Raw genomic sequence first — 23,389 nt, 5'->3', positions numbered from 1 at the left:
CAGCCCTTAATATAGTTTTTCAGCCTGCAAGGAAAGTAATTTTAAATGTTTATTAAATCATTTTATTGTGTTTTCCTTGAATTTCTAGTTCATTTAATGTATTTCAGTACATAAAGTTTTCTGACTCATATATTTTCCCTGTAGACATATGAATCAGAAAACTCGATCAAAATACTTATACTCTGTCTCATTCATATTAATATTGTGATCCCGTTTTCTCATGCTCTGCTTTGCTCTGTAGAACTTTGCCTGATCTTCTTTGAACTGTTCTCTGTCTTTTTTTTAATAACAGCCTTACCAGGATATAAATCATGTATCATAAGATTCTCCCATTGACAGTGTCTGGCTCCCGGGTTTTAGTATAGTCAGAGCTGCGCAACCATCACCACCATCTATGTCTCTTTGAAAAGAAGAAAGTGTTAAGAGTTTGGTTTTACTCCTATGTGAGGTTCTCACATTTTAGCAGGAGAATCAACCTGTATCTTCATGTCAGGAGTTGGCAAACTTTTTCCGTAAAAGTCCGATAGTCAGTCGCTATTTTCAGCTCTGTGGGGCAGGGGTCACAGCTGCTCAGCTCTGCTGTGGTAGATTGAGGGTGATATGCAAATGAATGAGCAGGGCCAGGTGCCAATAAAACTTTATTTACAAAAGCAGCCCTCGGGCTCCATTCAGCCAACTCCAATCCATGACTGATGCGTGTGGTTTTCCATGAGCTAATCTTGTGTCATGCTTTAGAATATTCATCCCTGCTGTTTTCTCTATTTGCTATCTTTTGTAGATCCTGTTTTTCCTGTCTTTGCTCCTCTAGTTAATCTGAAAGGATACATATTATTTTACATTTTACTAGTGGTTAACTATGTATATATATTTTAACACATTGAACTTAATTTTGCCAGTTATCATCATCTGTGAACCGGTGTCTACTGATTCTGGCCATAAAAATGGATATATTCAATTAACATCATCTGAAGTGTGAATCTCTGCCTAGAAAATGCAGGAGAATCAACTTAAAATTCAGAAAAGAAGCCAGTTGCAAAATCAATTACAAAATCAAGAGATTTCCTATATATTCGAGACATGACTATTTAGAGAGTACAATGGAAAAAAAGACGTCATGGAAAAACATCTCATTCACAGGAATAACCAAAAGTAACAAAGAATTCACTTTATTTTTTTTACTTTTTATTTTTTTTATAATTTTATTTATTTATTTTTTCCCCCAAAGCCCCAGTAGATAGTTGCATGTCATAGCTGCACATCCTTCCAGTTGCTGTATGTGGGACGCGGCCTCAGCATGGCCGGAGAAGCAGTGCGTCAGTGCGCGCCCGGGATCCGAACCCGGGCCGCCAGCAGCAGAGCACGCACACTTAACCACTAAGCCACGGGGCCGGCCCTCTACCTTGACTTTCTTTCCGACTTGGGACCTGCTTCTAGAAGGAGCGTGCTGACTGATAGTGCCTCCTGCCGGGGTGGACATGGGCGGCCGTTGAGACACCACTGGCAGGGGCTTGTGCGACCGAGCTGAGGGGTTTTTCATTTGAATTCATCTTTAATGGGAATTTAAACAGCCACGTGTGGCTAGTGGCTGCCATATTGGACAGCATGGGTCAGGACAACTCTAGCCCTGGTTTGGAAACTTCCGGTAACAGGGGGCCCCTGATCTTCTAAGACTGCCCAACCGAGCAGCTCTTGAATTACTGGAAGAACGTCTCTCATGTACCCCAGAGGCTGCCTTCTGGGTCGTTCTGCCCTTTGTCACATTTATTTGGAGGACACAAATCCACAGCTGCTCCTAAATGACAGTCCCTCGCTGGTTCCTTCTCCCACCGCCCCCACCTCACCAGATTTCCGATATTTGTCCCCCTTACCTCCCGTGGTTGGACAAGTTTTGGGGCGAACTCTCCCATTAGGACGAGCGATTCTCAGGCCCGTGGACAGGGAGAAGTCACTCGGAAGCTGACCTCTCTCATTCTTGCAGGGAGCCCAGGGCAGTGGGCCTGCAGGCGTTCTGTGTGCAAAACATTTCTTTCTAAAGGGCGTATGAGTTTCCCACAGCTGCTATGACAAATGACCACAACTCAGTGGCTTAAATAATACAAGTTTATTCTCTAACAGTTCTGGGGTCAGAAGTCCTAAATCCAGGTGTGTGCAGGGCTGTCCTCCCGGAGGCTCCAGGGAGAATCGTCTCCTGCCTTTTCCCGCTTCTAGAGGCCGCGTCCTGGGCTCGGGGCCCCTTCCTCCGTCTGCACAGCCCGCAGCGCAGCGTCTCCCGTCTCTCTCTGCCTCTGACCCTCCTCCTCCCTCTGATGAGGACCCTGTGATGACACTGGGACCCCAGAGATCCAGGGTCATCCCCCATCTCAGGAGCTTTAATTTAATCCCACCTGCAAAGTCCCTCTGCCACGTGAGGTGACGCGTCCACAGGTTCCGGGACCAGGACAGGGACATCTTTGGGGGCCGTTATTCTGAATAACAATAACAGCTCCCAAATTCTTAAACTGGTCCTGGAAACCATTGTGGTGCATTTGCAAAATCAAAGGGCAAGAAAACAATGGCTTCTTTGAAGGTATTTCCAAGTAATGTGGAATTCAGTCTGAATTAAAACCTCTGCCTTCCACGGAGCCAGTGCACCCTCTAGCGGCAAGGAGCCACGCACTGGGCTCAGAGGTCCCAGGGTGGCCCACCAGGGGCTCGGTGTCACCTCGGTGTCCACTAGGGGCCTCTTCCCGATCTACTCCTGCACGAGCACAGGCTGCAACCCAAAAATCCTGTCAGCCCCTGGAACCGTGACATTTCACCCCTGAGTCAGTAATCGATCCCATTTTTCACATACAAGAAAAAAGTCTTGGGCTAAGTTCATCTTGAGTCCTGGGTCACAGGCTACTTGGTAACGGGCTGGAACAGAAAACACCCCTCTGTCTTTTCCCTCCCAATCTACTCTTCTGCACTCCGTTCAAAGTTTTCTGGAACCTTCTTTTACATAGCAAAAGGCAAAGAGTTAAAATTGTGTTTGGTCAAGGCCAAAAGTAAGTCATTCCAGACAGAAACGGGAGAGTGACACAGACGCCTCCCTCACGGCGTTTCCACTTTGTCCCAATCGTTCCCCACCCTGTGCCCCAGGAAATTCTAATCCCACCGACATTCTGTGCATCTGTTTCTCTGTTTGGGGCGCTTTGGCGGGCCACACACCATTGGGACATCTAAGATTTCCTCACCCCTTGGGGACGAGGGCATCCCAGTGACAATGGCAGGGATGTGTCCCAATGCCAGGCCCTCCTGCCAGGAAAACAGAAATGACAACCAGCAGCCGCGGGTACAAAGATGGCACAATTTATTCTGAGGTTCATGTGGGAACACCCATGAGCACAGGAGGGTGGGCAGGGGGCCTTCCCTGTCCCACAATCCGGGCCACCTTCCCCGACCTGGCTGGGCTGCGGGAACAGCAGGTGACCCTGGGGGACACAGTGGTTATGGCCTTTGGTCGTGGTTTTGCATTTAAAAGGAGCTACATTCGATCAACGGTTTTTGGAAGTCCTACAGGGTCCATCTCCCTAGGGCTCCAAGCTGGATGCCAGTGGTTCTGGAAGGACGGAGGCCGAGGTCACGTTAATTGCACTTGGTCGGTGTTGGTGACGGCGCCCCTCTCGTCTGCGAGCATCCCAGACGCCCAGAGTCGGTGTGGTCCAGGAGGGAAGGGCTGCCACCAAGAGGGCCTCTGAGGATGCTGTGCGGGCAGGACACAGGGGCAGAGGGCGGCTTCCTGTGGTTACTTTGGTGCGGCCCATGCGGAGCCCCAGCCACACTTCCCAATGTTGTACAGCGGGGACAGTGCTGGGATTTTGGTCCAGTGACCAGGGAGGGCCACACACACAAAGGCTTTTGATATAAAGTAGGCAGGCAGAAAAGAAAGGCCGAGTCCAGCTAAATATCAGGCACAAGTCAAAGACCCCAAACCCGGGGGGCACGGCGTTCCCTGGGAGATTCATCCGGGGTCATTCATAACAGAAAGGGGACAGTTTTCTAGAGGGACTCACTATTTATAGGTAAAAAACTTATTCTCTTAATATCTGAAGGCGGTCCTTGGTGAGACTGTATAAAAATGAGATCTTTCATGATACACGAAGGGGCCACAGGAAACCCGGGGTGCAGGCGTGGGGAAACCCCGGGCGGGTGAGCCAAAGGTTTGGAGGAAGAGAGGAGGGAGGGGAGGAAGCAGGGCCACGGTGTACCTCTCATGAAACAGGCCCGGGGCTGCCGGGGAGCAAAGTGGGGGACGGCAGCTCGCAGGCCCGCTGCCTCGCTGACCCGGGCCCGGCCTCTCCCCTCCCAGGCCCAGCATGACAGGCCCTCGGGGCCGAGGCCGTGGCAGCCACCGGGCCGCCCCGAGGTGGGACGGGGAGAGGTGGGGCAGAGCTCCAGCCGCCCAGGGCCAGCACGTAGTTTACACACAGAGTGGTTTTCCTGTTGCTCACAGCACACAGGATCAGAGCTCAAGTTCAGCGTCCCCTCGTTCCTGGACAGCCACGGAGACAGAGCTCAGGGAGGCCGGGCGCCAGGGTCCCACGGCTGCCACCCGGGAGTCAGAGGGAGGACTTGACCCCGGCGTCCGTGGAGCATCGATGGCACAGAGTGCACCCTGACGCTGGGCTAGAACACACGGGTCCATGTTCCCGAGACGTGGCCCTCGAGTCGGGGTGGCCCCCTGGCACTGCCTCGGTGACAGCGGGGCCGAGGGGCTCTCAGTGGCACATCCGTGCGGTCATTTCTTTCTGTTAAGAAGAAGCAGGATGTCAGGCATCGACGCGAGAGGTGATGGAAATCACACAGATGGAAAAGCGGGGGATTCAGTCTCAAGGGACCAGGGCCTCCTTTAACGCCAAACCTTAGAGAAAACGGAACAGACAGCAGCACACTCTGGCCGGGGGCGGCAAACTATTTCTGTGAAGGGCCGGATGGGCAATACTGTGGGTTCTGGGGGCCTGATGGTGTCTGTCTGGCTGCTCGGCTCAGGACTGAGTGGGCCTGCATGCCAATGAAACTTTATTCACAAAACCAGGAGGTCAGCCCAAGGGCCGCAGTTTACCAGCCCCTGCCTTGTACATCTGATCAGACACTGGAAGGAAACTTCTAGAAAGCAGCCTGGAAATAAAGACGAATACCCTTATTATGACCTTTATGTGGTCTCAGCCTTGGAAATCTGTCTTCACAAGAGATGACTAACAAATGCAAAAGAGCTGGGGGCACGACAACACCATGTCACATCCGACTCGTTACATAGGAACAGCTGACCAGATAAGGACACGGCCCGTTTCACTTACAGAAGACCGTGGGGAAAGTCATGAACTCATTACTTTATTCCCCAACTGTCTCCAGAGAGAACTCTGAGCATCAACACGGGAGAAATGACGATGGGATTACGACACTAAGTTAAAAAAAAAGCAAGCAGATCACAGAACTGCACACTGCAATTTTTAGTATTTGGTAAATAATATAGCGAGGTGAGATTCGCATAAAATTAACCACCGTAAAGCAAATACTTGGAGGTATTCACATCCACGACGGTGTGCAACTCCCACTTCTATCTTGTTCCAGAACATTCCATTACCCCAGAGTAAAACGCCTTCCCCATTCAACATGTCTACTATGACTTTAACTCTGGAAAAATGTTGACTGAAAAATGAAAAAGTTATGTGAAGATGTTTTTAGCCATTTTTAAAAGTTGTAAAAGAACAGCCTTTCCAAGACCGCACTCAATGGAGGGATCCACCAGAAAGAAGGCCGCATGGTGCCCAGGGCCCTGTGAGGAACCCGTGAGGGGACCCACAGAGTCACGATCTTAGTCTCCCCAGGAGCAGACCCGCAAGCCCGGGTCCTGCCCAGCCCTGGATCATTCCAGCATCTCCGACCTTGGGGAAGATGCCCAGAGAGGGGGACGCAGGCGCTCCCAGCCCCCCGTGAGGACCCCGGGGGCTCTGAGCACCAGCCCCAGATTCTCACACGCCCCACCTGGGGATGTTTGTGATCCTCATGAGCAGTGGTGGGACTGGTGGGCCCCAAGAGAGCAGCCGCCTGCGCCCTTTGACCTCACAGGTCCTGCTCAAAGCCCAAAGCAGTTTGGGGAACCCTGTGCCGCAGCTGGGGAAGCATCGGGTGTCCACCATGGATCGGATCCCAAGTCCCTGCCCTTGTGATGGGGGTCCCCAGTGAGCCACTCTGGCCACCTGAGTCGTCCCGTCTCTAGGGTCGGGTCAACGCCAACCTACTGGCAAATCCACGGGGAAAGTGGGTTTGTGGTTCTCAGGGGCTGGGGGAGGGGGAGTGACTACTAATGGGGACGGGGTTTCTATTTGGGGTGATGGAATGTTCTGGAACTAGATAGAGGTGATGGTTGCACTATATGTCAAGTGGACTGTAATTTTAAGTTATCAGAATTTAACTTCAATTAAAACCAATAAATCATTCCTCGCTCTCCGGCTCTCCAGGGAGATGGGGACGCTCCCAGGCGGATGGGCCTTCAGTGTGCGTTCAGTGTCCGCGGGGACTCAGTTTTTCCCCCAGGGAAAGGGGGGCAGCTACAGGAAGGGGCTGCATCTCTGCGTGGCAGCCCAGGGATGCTGGGCCTTTGCTTCTGGTGGGGTCGGGGTGCTCCCATGGGGGCACCCGCATGCCCTATGCTCACCAGCGGGGATGGGAACAAAGAAGCCAAACCAACCCTGCGGGCGGATCCCATGTGCCAGGCCTGGAATTGAAGCAACCCACTGCAGACCGATCACCAAGTTGGGTGTCCGAGCCCTGGGGACCCCAGCCCGCAGTGCCTGACCCCCCGGAATCCGCAGTATGCCCCCCACCAGAGCCCGCAGTGCCCCCCCCCCCGGAGCCCGCAGTGTCCCCCGCCCCCCAAGGAGCCCGCAATGTCGCCCCCCCCAGCCCGCAGTGCCCCGCCCCGAGCCCACAGTGTCCCAGCCCCCAGAGCCCGCAGTGTCCGCCCCGGAGCCCGCAGTGTCCCCCGGAGCCCGCAGTGTCCCCACCCCGGAGCCCGCAGTGTCCCCCACCCCGGAGCCCGCAGTGTCCCCCAGCCCGCCGGAGCCCGCAGTGTCCCCCCGGAGCCCGCAGTGTCCCCCCCCCGGAGCCCGCAGTGTCCCCCCACCCCTGAGCCCGCAGTGTCCCCCCACCCCCGAGCCCGCAGTGCCCCGCCCCGGAGCCCGCAGTGTCCCCCAGGAGCCCGCAGTGCCCCCCGGAGCCCGCAGTGTCCCCCGGAGCCCGCAGTGCCTCCCGGAGCCCGCAGTGTCCCCCGCCGGAGCCCGCAGTGTCCCCCGGAGCCTGCAGTGTCCCCCCGCCGGAGCCCGCAGTGTCCCCCCGGAGCCCGCAGTGTCCCCCCGAGCCCGCAGTGCCCCCGCAGCCCGCAGTGTCCCCCGGAGCCCGCAGTGTCCCCGCAGCCCGCAGTGCCCCCCGGAGCCCGCAGTGTCCCCGGAGCCCGCAGTGTCCCCCCGGAGCCCGCAGTGTCCCCCCCGGAGCCCGCAGTGTCCCCCGGAGCCCGCAGTGTCCCCCCGGAGCCCGCAGTGTCCCCCCCCGGAGCCCGCAGTGCCCCCCCCCGGAGCCCGCAGTGCCCCGCCCGCTCACCAGCGGCTCCAGCTCCTTGGTGTCGATGAGGCCGAACTCGCGCACGAAGTAGTAGAAGTGCTTGTAGCAGGTGTTCACGTGCGCCTCGGAGCCCATGTGCGCGATGCGGTCGAAGTGGTGGATGTAGACGTGCACGAAGACGCGGAACAGCCGCGACAGGATCTTCTTCACCACCTGCAGGAAGTTCTTGGGGAACGGCGTGCCTGCACGGGCGGGAGGGCACGCTCAGGACCGCCGCCCCGCATCGCGGCCGTGAGCTGGCCAGGCTCAGAGAGGCTGAGACGCCTGCCCAGGGTCACACAGCCTAGTCCCCGTTCCTGAAGGCCGCTGTCCACTCGAGGGGAGGCGCCTGGTCTGTCCCTGGGAAGGCAGGAGCCCCTGTCTGCAGGACTGCAGCTCTCCTCCTGCAATGACTCCTCTCGGCTGCTTAACAACATGCGTGGCACGGGGCTGAAGCCTGCAGGTCAAGCCCACCCTGGCCGGCGCTCCACGGCAGCCCACCCTCGCCGGGAACGCGCCCAGAGCCACATCCCTTCCACCTTTGCCCAGGCCCGTGTGTGAGCCCAGAACATTCCCTCCCCACCCTCCCCACCTGCGTCTGGCCAGCTCTGGATCTGCTCTCCCCGAGGCTGGGTCTGGCCCCTGGGCTGCTGTATTTCTAGTTACATTTATTTTCCTTCAGAGAATGGAACAACCTATGAAAACATTTTTTGCTGTTTGATATTTTTCAGTTGATATATTTCTCTCTCTCCATCTCAAGTACGTTTTTAGAACATCACTGTAATGTGAATGTGTGTATCGTAGCTTAACTGCAGGCATACGCCACATTGCTGTTTCTTCTCCTATTCTTGGCGTTAATACTTTTTTTTTTTTTTTTGGTGAGGAAGATTGGCCCTGAGCTAACATCTGTTGCTAATCTTTCTCTATTTTGTATGTGGGACGCTGCCACTGCCTGGCTGCCGACAAGTGGGGTAGGTCCACATCTGGGATCCGAACCCAGGCCGTGGAAGCGGAGCGTGCCCCACTTAACCACTAGGCTGTGGGGCCAGCCTCTCTTTATTTCTTTAATTGTGGTAAGATACACATAGCACGAGAGTCCCTCGACAGTTCATAGCGTCAGGTACAGTCACAGCGCTGGGTGCCCCCATGTGCTCCCTCCTGCCACCCCCGCCAGGACCTCACGTCCTCTTCGTCCCACAGGACCGATGGAGCCACGTGTTCACGGGATCCAAACAGCACCACCAGATGGGGCAGTGGGACCAGGACAGACAGACTGGCCCTGTCCTCACAAGCTAACGGCCCGGTGGGGAGGACACAGATGTCGCTGACTGCGGGGAAAGCCAAGGTGTGTGAGGCACAGGCTTCCAGAAGATGGGAACCCCAGCACCTAGACGGCACGGTGATTCGGGGCCTGTGGTCGGCTGAGTAACAGCCCCAGAAACGCCCAAGCAGGTGCCCGGAGATCCCCGTGCGGGAAGGCTCCCAGGTGACGTCTGCGGCCAGACCGGGGACAGCCAGCCCTGACACTGGAGGGTTCAACAGCGGAGCCCACATGGCTGCCCACCGCCGGGAAAGGTCCGAGACGTCGAGACCAAAAAGGCTCTCCATGACAGGCCACGCCTGCCCCGCGTCTTCCCAGATGCCGCCCTGCTCGCCCTCCGTATCCGGGACAGAGGATTCTCAGAGCGTGACGGCTCGTGGTACTCGTATTCCGGCGGCTCTCGGCGCCGTGAAGGTTTTTGTGCTACGGGGAACAGGGCCCGGGGCTCCAGGGGGACTAAGTCTGCGGAAGGTTCGTTCAGCATCAACGAGGCCTGAGTTTTCTCCGCTGATCTCACGCCGTCCTTGAAGACTTTTGAAAGCCATGTGGTGGGACGGTCCCCTCAAGGGGTGGTGATCCCCATGCACTAGGGTCCTCGAATAGTGGTTATAAAATCCGAGACAAGAGCAAGCCCGCAGCAGGCAGAGAAAGGCAAAACGGAGCGCCTGGCTCGGCACCAACCTGCGGGACCCGGGCCTGATGCCGACGGCCCCTTTCCGCCCTCTCCTGGGAGAGTAGGGTGCCGGGGCCACCAAGGGCGATGCTGGGTGAACGGGGGGCAATGCACAGCAGCCAGCCTAGGAGAAGGGCGTAGAGATGGAACCTTCCAGGACTTCACTGCCCGCGCTGGCGACGATACTCTCACACAGGGGTCGCCAATACGGCCCACTGCCTGCTTTTGTAAATAGTTTTATTGGAACACAGACCCACCCGTTTGCTTATATGGTGTCCTGGGTGGCTTTCGGGCTACAACGGCAGATCTGAGCAGTAGCAGTCGAGACACAGACCGTCTGGCCTGCAAAGGTGGAAAGATTTACCATCCGGCCCTTCATGGGGAAAGTCTGCTGACTCCTGGTCTAATGTGCGGAGCAAACCGGGCAGGTTTTCCTCACAGTTCTGGAGGCCAGAGTCCCAATAGGTCTCCCAGGACTGAAGTCAAGGTGTCGGCACGGCTGGCTCCTCCTGGGGGCTCCAGGGAGAAGCTGTTTCCTGCCTTTTCTGGGCTCGTGACCCTTCCTTCTCCCATCGTCTCATCGCCTCGGCTCTTCTGTGTGTGTCGGATCTCTCTCTGCCTCCCTCCCATAAGGATCCTTGTGATAGCATTTAGGGCCCACCCAGATATTCTAGAATAACCTCTCCACCTCAAGATCCTTAACTTGAAGCAAGACGTGGTGCATCCACACAGTGGAATATGATGCAGCCATGAAGAGGAGTGAGGCCCTGACACAGCCACACCGTGGATGGACCTTGAACACACGATGCTCAGTGAGAGAACCAGACACAGAAGGACACACGGTGTGTGATCCCATTGATGTGAAAAGTCCAGAACAGGCACATCCACAGACAGAACGTGGGTTTGTGGTTGTCAGGGGCTGGGGGAGGGGATGGGGATTGACTGCTTACGGGGATGGGGCTTCTTTTGGGGTGACGGAATGTTCTAGAATTAGAGGTGGTGGTTGCACAACTCTGTGAATGCACTACATGCCCGAGCCTGGCTGGTCCCTTCTGTTCTCCACGTGGCCCCCCAGAGTGCTGAGGCCCCTCCCCGGTGCCGGGTGCCTCCCCAACCACCCCCCCGCCATGGGCCCGCCCAACTCACCGACGTTGGTGGGGAAGACGTCCTCGTTGTTGATCTGCACCTCGATCCAGTCCATGAGCAGGTCCATGTACCTGGGGGCCGACAGGGCAGTGGGCTTGCGGAACTTCTGCTCGTCCTGCCAGCGGTACTCGTACTTGGGGCCGCCCGACATGACCGGGCAGGACTGCTCGGTGCAGCCGTCGCTGATGGTGCCGTAGATGAGGTTGACGCGGTTGAAGAAGTCCACCACATGCACGGCCACCCAGTCGTTGAGCTCCTCGCCGGGGGGCAGCTGCACGGCCAGCTTCAGGTCCAGCCCCGCGTTCAGTGACGCCTGCGCCTTCTTGTGCAGCTCGAAGCGCTGGGTGCCCGGCTCGAACTTGCGCTTCGGCCGGAAGGTCCTGTCCTTGTTGAACACTTGCTTCAGGAAGGGGCTGGACATCGTGGCCGCCCGCCGGCCCCGCACACTCCCTGGCGACACCTCCTCGGAGATGGCCCGGGCAGGACGTGTGCGATGGCCACCGACCGAGGGGCGATGGGCAGTTCACGGGGCCCCCGGGTCTCTCCTGAGATCTGGAACACAGAGAGGGGGAGAATCGTCACCCTTCCTGGAAACGCTGTTCTGAAAACACGGTGGGCGGATTGGGGATGCTTCCAGGTCTCATGGTTTTAAGATTTTATTTATTTATTTATTTTTCCCCCAAAGCCCCAGTAGATAGTTGTATGTCATAGCTGCACATCCTTCTAGTTGCTGTATGTGGGATGCGGCCTCAGCATGGCCGGAGAAGCGGTGCCTCGGTGCGTGCCCAGGATCTGAACCCGGGCCGCCAGCAGCAGAGCGCGCGCACTTAACTGCTAAGCCACGGGGCCGGCCCCAGGACTCATGGTTTTTTTTTTTTTTTTAAAGATTTATTTATTTATTTATTCCCCCCAAAGCCCCAGTAGATAGTTGTATGTCATAGCTGCACATCCTTCCAGTTGCTGTATGTGGGACGCGGCCCCAGCATGGCGGGAGAAGCGGTGTGTTGGTGCACGCCCGGGATCCGAACCCGGGCCGCCAGCAGCGGAGCACGTGCACCCAACCGCTAAGCCACGGGGCCGGCCCAGGACTCATGGTTTTAAGTTTCACCAAAAAGGTGCCAGTTCCTCAACGGACAGGTCTGCCCTGTGCTGTGTCTCGACGGCCAGAGCAGAAGACGCTGAGACAGGGCCCCCACAACCCGGACCAGCGGCGTCCTCCCCCGCGCCCGAAGGCTTTCCGTACAGTGGGAGAGAGCGTGCTGAATTGTGCACAGGGGCTACGGGGACACAGGGCGCTGAGTGGTGGCCTCCATAAGATGTCCACATCCCCGGAACGTGCAAATGGGACCTTATTTGGAAGAACGGGCTTTGGAGATGCAAACAAGTTAAGGATCTTGAGATGCGCTCATCCTGGATTATCCGGGTGGGCCCTGAACGCAAGGATGAGCGTCCTTATAAGAGAGGACACCTAGACACACAGGGAGACAGAGGCTGAGATGGGGAGACGAGTCTACAAGCCCAGGGACACCGAGGACGGCCAGCACCAGAGGAGCCGGGAGGGACCGGGGACAGATGCTCCCTCAGAGCCCCAGAAGGACCTGGCCCTGCGACACCCTGACTTGGGCTCTGGCTCCAGAACTGGGAGGACCACTTCCGGTGGCTTCTCTGTGCTTCCCTGCGTGTCATGTCCGAGTCTTGTCACCGGATTAGGGCCCGCCTTAACCCCGTGTGACCCCACCTTACCATCCTGATGGCATCTGCAAAGAGCCTATCAACGGTGGGCCTGGACTTTGGGGCGCACCGTGCACCCCAGGACACCATCTAAGAGCCTTGACGAGCCTGCCTGAGTCTTGTCCATGCCTACATGGGAACAAGACCGCCGCTGCCCGTTACCGGGGACGAGGCCCCGATCTCCCGCCTGCTCCGCCCCCTCCTCTGTGGGTGGGGAGGGTAACAGACTCCATCTCAGGGGGCGCGAGGGTGAATCAAGCCCTGACACACTCTGGACACGGTCACCACATCATCCCCATGGTCACCATCGGTGCCGCCCTTACTCTCCATCTGCGGGCCCGGTGGACGCGCCCTCCCCGGAGCTTGGACCCAGCTGGGACAGAGGGGAGGGCGGGCGCCGTGGGGCGGCGGGGTCTCTGGGGAGTTCACCTTGGGGGGGAAGCCGAAGAAGGAGAAGTCAGCGGAGAGGAAACGGAAGCAGCGCCCGGGCCCCGCGCCAGGCCCCCACGTGTGACAAACGCCCATTATAATACCGTAACACCGCCACCCTCCTTTCTCTGCTGAAATCCCGGGAGTTCGGGTCTGACCCGTGTGTGACCTGCTGGCCCACCCCTCCAGGCCGAGTGCGCCATGTAGCAAAACACCACAAACTTCCAACAGCCCAACTTCCTCATCAGAAAGTTCTAGATGGCCCGCGTCTGCAATGGGCTTCCCATCTCCATCTGCAGGGCCCAGGGCTGCCCCCAGGGACAGTGACCCGGAGGCAAGCATCTCCGGTCAGTTTCAGCCACGGGGGAGTGGGCGCCACTTGGAATGCACCGATGACAGAAGACGGCCGCAGGTTCAAGGCCACGCCTCCCCGGCCCAGAGTCCCCTCCTCGAGTCCAGTCCCCGAGATTAAGACGGAGTAACTGGAGGACAGATGGCGGCGAGGTGCTCAGGGTTCCAGCCGAGGGTCCGTAAAAGCTGCTCACGGCTCTGCCCCCTACAGAGCCGAGTCCCCCAGGGCCCGGCCTTCGAGAAGGTGCCTCTGGAACTATGACCAGCCGGGTCTGTGCCCTTGCTGGGGTCAGAGGGCAAAGGGCAGCAGTCGGCCGTGGTTCCTCAATGTGCCCCTCTAGAACTCCTCTGCGGTGGAGGCCAGGCTCTGCCTGCTGGAAGCCTTCGATTTCATTCCAGAGACCGGCGGGGGGGGGGGGCACAGCCTCCACTCTCAGGGCGGAGTGACCCCGCCTCCTTGCTCCCGCCTGTGGCTGCCCAACGCGGGGCTGCTCCCTGCACCGCGGCCCCCGTCCTGGCCCCCCGCCCCGTCCTGCCCGCAGTCCTCCCAGGCTGCTGTCGGCCGTGTCCAGGGGGACCCGCTCGCAGACGGCTCACAACTGTCTGCTGTGCGAGAGCCTGAAGAGGCCCTTCCCGCCCTGGTTGGGGGGAGGACGGGGTGGGCAGGATGCCAGCCCCAAAGACGTCTCTGTCCTGGTACCTGAGGCCTGTGGACCTGTCACCTCACATGGCAGAGGGGACTTTGCAGATGGATTAAGTCAAGGCCCCTGAGATGGGGGATGACCCTGGATTCCCCGGGGCCCAGTGTCATCACAGGGTCCTCATCAGAGGGAGGAGGAGGGTGAGAGGCAGAGAGAGACGGGAGACGCTGGCTGCAGGCTGTGCAGACGGAGGAAGGGGCCCCGAGCCCAGGACGCGGCGCCTCTAGAAGCTGGAAAAGGCAGGAGACGGTTCTCCCCGGAGCCTCTGGGAGGACAGCCCTGCCCACACCCGGATTTAGCCCAGTGGGACCACGTCGGACCCCCGACCTCCAGGACCGTGAGATGACAAGTGGCTTTAGGCCTCGAAGTCTGTGGTCACTTGTCACAGCAGCTGCAGGACACTCAGATACAAGAGGAGACAGTAAAAGGCTACGCAGCTCATCCCAACAAGCACCGGGCAGAGTGACTTGAGTGACTTAACTGTGTCACCCGGGCCCAGGTTCCACGTGGGCCCGGGACCTTCCCCAGCTTTCGGCTTCGCTGACAAGGCCGTCCGTCCTCTCCGCTGGCAGCCGAAGCCCGCCCATCCTTCTGGGCCCCGCTCACGGGCACCGTGGGTGTCGGAAGGTTGATTCAAGGCTGCACGGACCGTGCAAATGCAGAAACTGAGCCACCGGGACGGAAGAGCCAAGCGAAGACAATGGGGCCAGTGGGACGGGAGAAACCCCAGCGACAGGCGAGGGGACCTCCTCCCTCCACGAGGATGGCCGTGACCAAAAAGGACAATCACTAGTGCTGGCGAGGACGTGGAGAGGTCGGAACCCTCCTGCGCTGCTGGCAGGAGTGTAAAATGGGGCAGCCGCTGTGGCAAACACTCTGGCAGTTACCAGACCACAGAGTCACCATCTCACCCAGAAATTCACGCCTAGGCACACAGCCGAGAGAAGGGCCGACACACGTCCACACAGAACCTGTACACCCATGTTCATGGCAGCACGATTCACAACAGCTAGAACGGAGAAACAACCCAACTATCCATCAACGGATGATGGATCCACAACATGGTCCATCCACACACCGGAGTATTACACAGCCATGAAAAGGAGGGACGCCCTGGCACAGCCACACCGTGGATGGACCTTGAACACATGATGTTCAGTGAGAGAATCAGACACAGAAGGACACGCGGTGTGTGATTCCATTGATGTGAAATGTCCAGAACAGGCACATCCACAGACAGAAAGTGGGTTCGTGGTTGTCACGGGCTGGGGAGGGGGGTTGGGAGACTGCTGATGGGGACAGGCCTTCTTTTTTGGGGTGATGGAATGTTCCAGAACTAGATAGAAGTGATGGTTGCACAACTCTGTGAATGTACTGAAAACACTGAACTGTACACTTTAAATGTGTGGAGTGTGCAGTATGTGAATGCTGTCTAATAAAGCTGTTAATTTGAGCCTCACCCCGGGCTCGTCAAGGAACAAAAGACGCCTCCCTCTGGGGCTCAGACTGAGGCAGGCGTTACCTGTACAATCTTGGCTTACGGTGAAATGCAACACAACTACAGAAAACTACACAAAAGCACAGGTGTGGGCAACGGTTTGTCACAGGGTGAGGAAGAGCCACGTCAAGCCCACGCGGGGACGTAGCTCGAGGCGACCTGCACTCTGGAGTGAGGCCACGGTGCCTTCACTTCCTTCCCCAATGCCAGCCCTGGGGCCATGGCTGCCGTTGTCACTTCCTGCCACCATGGTTGGCACCCAGCTGGGCACCTTACAGTCACCCACGAGGGAAATGGTAGCCCTACTTCACAGATGGGAAGACCGAGGCCCAGACTGGGTCTTTCCCCGGCACTGTGGGGCTGGGTCGCTCTCTGGGGGGCCATCCTGGGCACTACGGGGGTGGAGCAGCATCCCTGGCCCCACCCACACAATGCCAGGAGCTCCCCCAGTGTGACAACCACAGATGTCCCCAGACATGGCCCTGTATTCCCCGGGGGCAGAGTCGCCCTGAGTGAGAACCACTGGGTTAGAAGATAGTGACTCAGTGCTAACCAGCTAATGATCAGTTGTCAGTGTTTCAAACCACTCGGCTGGTAGAGGCAGGAGCCGGAGATGGACCCCTGGACCGCGTGGGTGAAGCCCGGTCCTTTCTGCCGGGCCTCGCGCCTCCACCACACACACCTCTCCGTTGTTCGGTTTCCATCCGTCTAATCCCAAATCCCCCAAATCCAGTGCCAGGCGCCCCCCAGGCTGGGCTGCTCCCCCTCCGGCCCGTCTGCACTGCCCGCACAGCCCGGCGTGGGTGCTTCCCTGGTTTCGGTGGGCGGGCACGGCCGCAGGCACCCGGGCCTGGAGGGTGGGAAGGCGGCACCTCCGAGAAGGGAAGGCAGCTGAGAGCAGGGTGCAGCCACAAACGCCCCCCCGCCCGCTTCTCTCCCGCCGTGGAGGGACCGGACGGGGCCCAGCCTCAGACGCCCCAGGAAGGGCGGATGAAAAGAGGCTACCTGCCCCGACCCTCTGTCTCCGAGACTGGCCACGTCCCCTGGGGCTGGGCAGCCCAGGCCCCCTCCATGCCGTGGGCGTGTGTGCTGGGCACGCCCTGTGGTGACCCCACGACCCCCCACCTGTGACTGCTCACTGCCCAAGTGGCCTGCGCACCTGCCCAGACGGTTAATCTGCACACCACGCTGCTCTTAGGCCACTCTGGGTGCAGGCCAAGGGATGGAAACTCCCCATGGGCCAACAGAGAAGAAAGCTACCTTCTCCCCCACCCACCGCCTGATTTCTCCCCCGCCCACCGCCTGATTTCTCCCCCGCCCACCCCGATTTCTGCCCCGCCCACTGCCTGCTTTCTCCCTCACCCACTGCCTGATTCCCACCCCACCCACTGCCTGATTTCTCCCTTGCCCACCGCCTGATTTCTCCCTCACCCACCGCCTGATTCCCACCCACCGCCCCCATTGCCTGATTTCTCCGCGCCCACCGCCTGCCAGGACTGCAGGGACACTTCCTCATACGCGCTCTTGCTTCAGCCTCCAGACGCCTTTCCGCTCGGGCTGAGTGTAGCCCCGCTCTAGCAACTAGAAGATGAAGCGGGCGTTGCACCCCACGTCCAGCTCAAGGGGTGAGCCTGGCCTGGCCACAGGGGCCCCACAGCTGCCTCTATCTGTCGCCTCGCCTCCAGGCTCCTTATCTATCCCGCAGCTAACTTTCCAACCCTAAGGGAAATCCCGACAGAGAAAATTACAGCCCGTTGGCGCCCGGGTGCTGCCTTCTCTTTATTTCGGGCCCTCTCCAGGGATGGTTCTGGGGGTTGAACCTCCGACCGTGTCACCTGGAGACACGCGACCTGTGCAGGCAGGAGCTGGGCCTCCAGGCGGGCGAGGAGGGCCTCGGGGGCCGTGACACAGGCTTTAGGAGGAGCCGCCTGCCCGGCTGAGCCTCAGAAGGTGGCGGCCCCCGGGCCCGTCCGGGCAGGCCGACAACTTGTCCTGTTCACACCCTTCATGCCACGGACCGGACTCACCCCAGGACAGTTCTGGAGACGGCGAGGGCCGGCGGGGCCTGCGAGGATCCTCCCCGCCTGTCTCTCTCTTCCCAGAAAGTGGGAGGATTTTTTTTTTAAGTGGAAGCAATGATTTTCTGAAAAACTTCCTGGATGGGCCGAGTTCCCGTCAAAAGCAAACAGCTTTCCATCAGAAACACACACATCCCACAGCCAAGGGGTGGCCGGCCACCGGAAATCGCCTTTTCCTTGAGAAAGGCTGCAGGAGGCCAGGCGGCCGGGAGACGCCCCCCACGTCCCAGTTACCGTCTCTGGGTTCCCGTCCCTCGGCTCTTCCTAGAACACCTCCAAGGATGCGTGGGCGGGCTTCTCGAAATTCAGTGCTAAGGGTTCTCCTGGCTCCCCGGCTCTTCCCGAAGAGGAGATGTGCGCGGCACTTAGAAACTTCTAGAGTGACACAAGGTAAGATGACAAAATTCCCCTGCCCCCATACACACCCAACCCTTCTTTTTTTTCTGAAAACAAAACAAAACACAGTTCCTCTAAGCAACTGCCTCGCGTGACCCTCCTGGAGAGGTGCAGCCGCGCTCGGCCCTCGCCACTTCCTTCCGGTCGCTCCACATCCTGCCCCGGCCGCTGACATCGCCACCGCCACGGGGACGCTGCCCGGAGCTCGGGGGCACTGGGGGGACAGGCCCCAACCTCAGAGGTTGGTCCAGTATGTTCTAGAGTAACGTGTGAACCCTGGATCCCGGGCGGCAGCCCAAGTATCCGGCTGGAAGATGCTCGCGGCCCACAGCTGTCTGCCACCACCGAAATGTTTATTTTTAAATATCGCGACCGCTCCTTGTGCGGGAAGCCGCCCGCCATCCTGCAGGGCACACCCGGGATGCGTGTTCTCTTGGTGTTTGGACCTCGGGTCTCGGTTTTCTGGTGAATTTCCCCAACTTGCATGAAGGCAGGAAGTACGGTTTGTGGGGGCCACTCCAGGCCAGGTGCTGTCGAGGGGATCCCTCTGTTCCAGCCCTCCTGAGAGTTCTTCTTTTTTTAAATTGAGGTATAATTCATATACGGTACATTCCACCCTATTTTATTTTATTTACTTATTTATTTATTTTGTGAGGAAGATCAGCCCTGTGCTAACATCTGCCAATCCTCCTCTTTTTTTTTTTGCTGAGGAAGACTGGCCCTGGGCTAACATCCGTACCCATCTTCCTCTACTTTATATGGGATGCCGCCACAGCATGGCTTGACAAGTGGTGCGTCGGTGTGCGCCCGGGATCCGAACCTGGGCTGCCAGCAGCAGAGTGCATGCACCCAACAGGTACGCCACGGGTCCGGCCCTCCACCCTTTTAAAGTACATAATTCAACAGTTTTTAGTAAAATCAGAGAGTAGAGCAACCATCACCACCATCTAGTTCCAGAACATTCTCATCACCCCAAAAGACCCCCGTGCCCATCAGCCGTCACTCTCCGTTCCCCTGCTATGGGTTGAATAGAGTCCTCCAAAATGACACGTTCGAGTCCTGCCCCCTGGGACCTGTGAACTGGCTTGTCTGGAAACAGGCTCACTGCAGGTGTCCTTAATATAGGTGAGGTCACACTAGAGTGGGGGCCCTGAGTCCAGCAGCTGGCCTCCTCATAAGAAGAGGGAGGTCTGGACAGAGATACGCAGAGAAGATGGGCGTGTGACGACGGAGGCAGAGATGGGGGAGAGGCCGGAAGGACCCTCCCCGGGGCCTGAGAGCTGCGAGCCCACAGCGCACAGAGGCGGGCCTGGGATCCGAACCCGAGTGTCCCTGCGTCCACTGCCTCCACGCTGCCGAAAGAGAGCAGGGTTCCGGGGGGCCTACACCTGGAGGAGAACTCCGCGCCTCCTCCCTCTCCCTCGGTTCACCCCGGGGGCAAATACAGACACCCTGTTCGACAAAACTGCATCACCCGGGGGTGGAAAAGAGAAATGTGAGTGAGGCCATCCGTGGTTGTGGTGTCTGCCACTTAGGGGACACGCCTCTTCCGTCTGAGGACCCAGCCCGGGGATGTGTCACTGACCAGAGGCCCGCGAGTCAGGAAGGGTAAGTCACAAGACACAGCCCCAAGCTCTCTCGCCGGCTGTCCACGCTTCCCATTAACACCAGGACCCTCGGGATGGGGCCTTGACTGGGCACTGACCCCAGTCTGAAGGGGGAGGGGGGAGGAGTCACTGCTCTGAGCACCGGCCACCGCGGGCCAGGCCCATCCACTCACGGACCACAGTCTCCTCGGAGCTGGGAAGAGCTCGCAGCTATAGCCGTGGGTCTCATCCGGGTGGTCCTGCCCCGGGGCTGTGGTTGTCACACTGGGGGTGCTCCTGGCATTGAGTGGGTGGGGCCAGGGATGCTGCTCAGCCCCCCCCAGTGCCCAGGACGGCCCCACAGAGAATGACTCGGCCTTGAGTGTCCTGCTTGGGACTCAGGAGCCGCCGGAGTGACCATCTCTTTCCCAGAATCCGGTTTCTTAAGTCAGATTTGCCCTTTCTACTTAAGAAATCCGAACCTCGAGATTCCAGGAAATCAGCAACAGGGTTCCCCAGCGGGGGCATGTCTAAAACTTCCCGGAGGGAAAACCCGAGTTCCCGGCCGGCCGTGTGGGGGATTTTCGTTAAACTTCCGTCTTATGAAGCCCTGGAGACCAGAGAGGAGCTCCCGGAAGGGTGATTAACGGCTGGCTTTTCCAGAACTCAGTGGGCTTCGGGGCGTTTTTACATATGAAACGGACAGCCTCGCACTTGGTTGGAATCTGAATCACCTGAAAAGTTCAGGAACTGAAACAACATTTCTGTGAACCCCCTGGGGGACTAAAATAACCACTTTTGCCTTTGCTGAGAGAGAGACAGGAACTTAGAATCCAGCTTGTCACAGATATTTGGGGCGCCTGGAATGCGAACCCCGCGCTCGCCTCTGCGAGACATTTAACGATGATAAAGACACACTCTCTCCTTCAGGGAGGTTCAGATAAGAAGCAAACCGTCAAGGGGCCGGCCTGGTGGCGCAAGCGGTTAAGTGCGTGTGCTCCGCTGTGGCGGCCCAGGGTTCGCCGGTTCGTATCCCGGGCGCGCACCGACGCACCACTTGTCAGGCCATGCTGTGGCGGCGTCCCATATAAAGTGGAGGAAGATGGGCACGGATGTTGGCCCAGGGCCAGTCTTCCTCAACAAAAAGAGGAGGATTGGCAGATGTTAGCTCAGGGCCGATCTTCCTCACAGAAAAAACAAACAAACAAAAAGAAGTAAACCATCAAGCCAGGAAAAGACACAAGGAACCGTAAACACACGTTACTAAGTGGAAGAGGCCAGTCTGAGAGGGCGACACACTGCAAGTCCAACTCTGGAACATTCTGGAAAAGAGAGAACTACAGAGACAGTACAGGATCCCTGGTTTCCAGGGGTCGGGGGAGGGATGAATAGGCGGGGCACAGGGGACTTTTACGGCAGTGACACTACTCTGTACGACACCGTGACGGTGGATACATGACATTATGTATTTGTCCCAACCTATAGAACGCACACCACCAAGAGTGAACCCCAGTGTCAACCGCGGACTCTGGGTGACAATGACGTGTCCATGGAGGTTCATCCTTGTAACCAATGTCCCGCTCTGGTGGGGGACATTGATCATGGGGGGGCTGTGCGTACATGGGGGCAGGAGGTATATATGGGAATTCCCTGTTCCTTCCCCTCAGTTACACTGTGAGCCTAAAACTGCTCTAAAAAAATAAAGTCTATTAAAAAAAATTATAGCTAACACTAATTCATCAATTACGACACACCAGCATTTGGCTAAACCCTTTGAGTAGCTCACCCCACTGAAGAAATAGCTGAAGCCACAAACAGGAAGCAGAAAACGACCAATCCTATGGAAGCAGGAGCTGCACGTATACGTGTGGAAAGAATCAACGCCACGGAAGGTGCTAGAAACATAATGTGTGCCACATGTGTGACTTCAAATTTTCAGAAGCCACATTGAAAAGTAAAAAAATGAACAGAAGCAGGTGAAATTAATAGTAATAATATATCCTATTTAACCCAAGAGCACCAAAATATCATTTCGACACCTAACGTATATAGAAAATATTAAGGGGATATTTTGCCTTTTTTTTTTTTTTTTTTAACACACCGAGTCTCCGGGACCTGGTGTGTATTTTGCACTTGTATAGTCCATCTCAATTCGGACCAGCCATGTTTCAAGCGGTCACTAGCCACGCATGGCCAGCGGCTGCTGCACTGCTTGGCTCAGCTCTAGAGAGTCGAAGGAGAGGGAACACGGGAGCGACAGGACAGGTGCTGCTGGAGGTGGGTTTGGATTCAGATCCTGGGGACGGGGCTATGCCTTGCTGGGGGTGAAGAAACAGAGGGCACCTTCCGGGAGGGAGGGGAGACACAGGTGCCCTGGGGTGAGGGCAGGGGCAGCCGGGACTTCCCCTCACTCTGTTCCCACTCCACACCCAGCACCCTGGTTCAGTGAGTCCTGACGACAGACCCTGAGGGGTTACACACGTGGGGAAGCGATCACTCAGTCCTTAAGATGTCAACTCCGGGGGCATGGGGGCTCAGGGCTTCCAGGAGGCTGCAGTGCCCTGTCCTGACGGGACCCTTGGCGCCACCCAGGGCCAAGTCGGTGAAATGGGCTAACATGATGAGTCCCTGAACTTCAGGTTGGGTGGAGAGAGGAATGAGGAAGTGGCTGGAGGGGCCCCATGTAACAGAACCAAGTCGGAACCCAGAAGTGCAGGCCGGCAGGTGGGCTGTGAAATACGCACCAGTGCACTGTGCATCGTATGTCAGAATTTGCTCAACTGCATGTTTTGAATGTGTGCAGTCGACTGTATGTCAATTAAACTTCTGTAAACTGTAAAAAAGGATGCAAGGGGCTCAGAGAGAGCACACGTGTGTAAAGACCGGAAGACTCTCACCCCCAAATTAACAGCGGCTCTGAGACTTAGTTTTTGCTCTGTGACTTTCTGGATTTTCCAATCGGCCACCTTCCCTTTTCAGTGACATTTTATAACATACAGGGACGTTTAAAGCAAACGCAAGCCCTCCAGCCAGGGCAGAGAAGGAGCTGTGAGGTCGCACAATGGGCAGTACTGACCGCTCCCCCCCCAGGCCTTCCCAGTGCTCAGTGACTCTGGGGACCAGGACACAGGACGCCTGCCTTTAAAAGGCCCGGGTCCCCTTGGGTTGGGGGGCCCTGAAATCCTGCGACTTTGGGTCCCAACCAGGAGGCGGGGGTCCTGGTGATGGTTAGTGACAAGACCTCCCGCCGCCCGCATTCGGTCTTCCTGACGGATCGGTCCTCCCGCCGCCCGCGTTCGCCCCGCCCGACGGATCGGACCTCCCGCCGCCCGCGTTCGCCCCTCCCGACGGATCGGTCCTCCCGCCGCCCGCGTTCGCCCCTCCCGACGGATCGGTCCTCCCGCCGCCCGCGTTCGGTCCTCCCGACGGATCGGTCCTCCCGCCGCCCGCGTTCGCCCCTCCCGACGGATCGGTCCTCCCGCCGCCCGCGTTCGGTCCTCCCGACGGATCGGTCCTCCCGCCGCCCGCGTTCGGTCCTCCCGACGGATCGGTCCTCCCGCCGCCCGCGTTCGCCCCGCCCGACGGATCGGACCTTCCGCCTCCCGCGTTCGCCCCTCCAAGGACCCACCTGCCGCCTCACGCTCGCCTCCGTCCTCCGTCCTCGGTCTCCGTCCCCGTCCCCGTGCCTGTCCCCGGGTCGCCCGCCGGCCCCGGCCTTGCCGCTCACCGCGGAGGGACACCGCGCACGGCCCGCCCGGCCCCGCCCGCCCGGCCGAATCTACTTCCGCTACAGGCGGAGGCCTCCCCGGAAGCGGAGTCGGGGCGCGGACGTCTAGATCAAGGGGGGAGCGCCCAGCTG

The 23,389-nt window shown here is 58.1% G+C and overlaps 1 protein-coding gene across 2 annotated transcripts; it reads right to left on the bottom strand.

Annotated features, from left to right (window-relative positions):
• Positions 1-3,314: 3,314 nt before the first annotated feature.
• On the bottom strand, positions 3,315-23,301 carry MOB3A (MOB kinase activator 3A). 2 transcript variants are annotated; one of them, XM_087425813.1, is made up of 4 exons: positions 23,159-23,301; positions 10,761-11,312; positions 7,621-7,823; positions 3,315-4,769 (listed from the first exon to the last, which is right to left on the bottom strand). In XM_087425813.1, the coding sequence occupies exons 2-4, from the start codon at positions 11,179-11,181 to the stop codon at positions 4,740-4,742; spliced, it is 654 nt and encodes a 217-aa protein (XP_087281939.1). In that variant the 5' UTR covers positions 11,182-11,312; positions 23,159-23,301; the 3' UTR covers positions 3,315-4,739. The 2 variants fall into 2 exon arrangements, with proteins under 2 accessions (XP_087281939.1, XP_087281938.1); XM_087425812.1 differs by lacking the exon at positions 23,159-23,301 and adding an exon at positions 17,783-17,974.
• Positions 23,302-23,389: the final 88 nt, after the last annotated feature.

The sequence above is a fragment of the Ceratotherium simum genome, chromosome 39 (genome assembly GCF_057802395.1).
Source record: "Ceratotherium simum simum isolate JZ-2026a chromosome 39, ASM5780239v1, whole genome shotgun sequence".
NCBI classification, from domain to species: Eukaryota; Metazoa; Chordata; class Mammalia; order Perissodactyla; family Rhinocerotidae; genus Ceratotherium; species Ceratotherium simum.
The sequence above is the reverse complement of the archived record's forward strand: the minus strand, read 5'-3'. Positions and strand labels throughout refer to the sequence as shown.

What these genes read in the sequence shown, in the direction of transcription:
- MOB3A (XM_087425813.1), bottom strand. Translation starts at nt 11,181, where the DNA reads ATGTCCAGCCCCTTCCTGAAGCAAGTGTTCAACAAGGACAGGACCTTC. An exon ending in CGTCTTCCCCACCAACGTCG is followed by an intron (nt 7,824 to 10,760) that starts GTGAGTTGGGCG and finishes CCGCCCGTGCAG; the next exon opens with GCACGCCGTTCCCCAAGAAC. An exon ending in CCAAGGAGCTGGAGCCGCTG is followed by an intron (nt 4,770 to 7,620) that starts GTGAGCGGGCGG and finishes TCTTCTTAACAG; the next exon opens with AAAGAAATGACCGCACGGAT.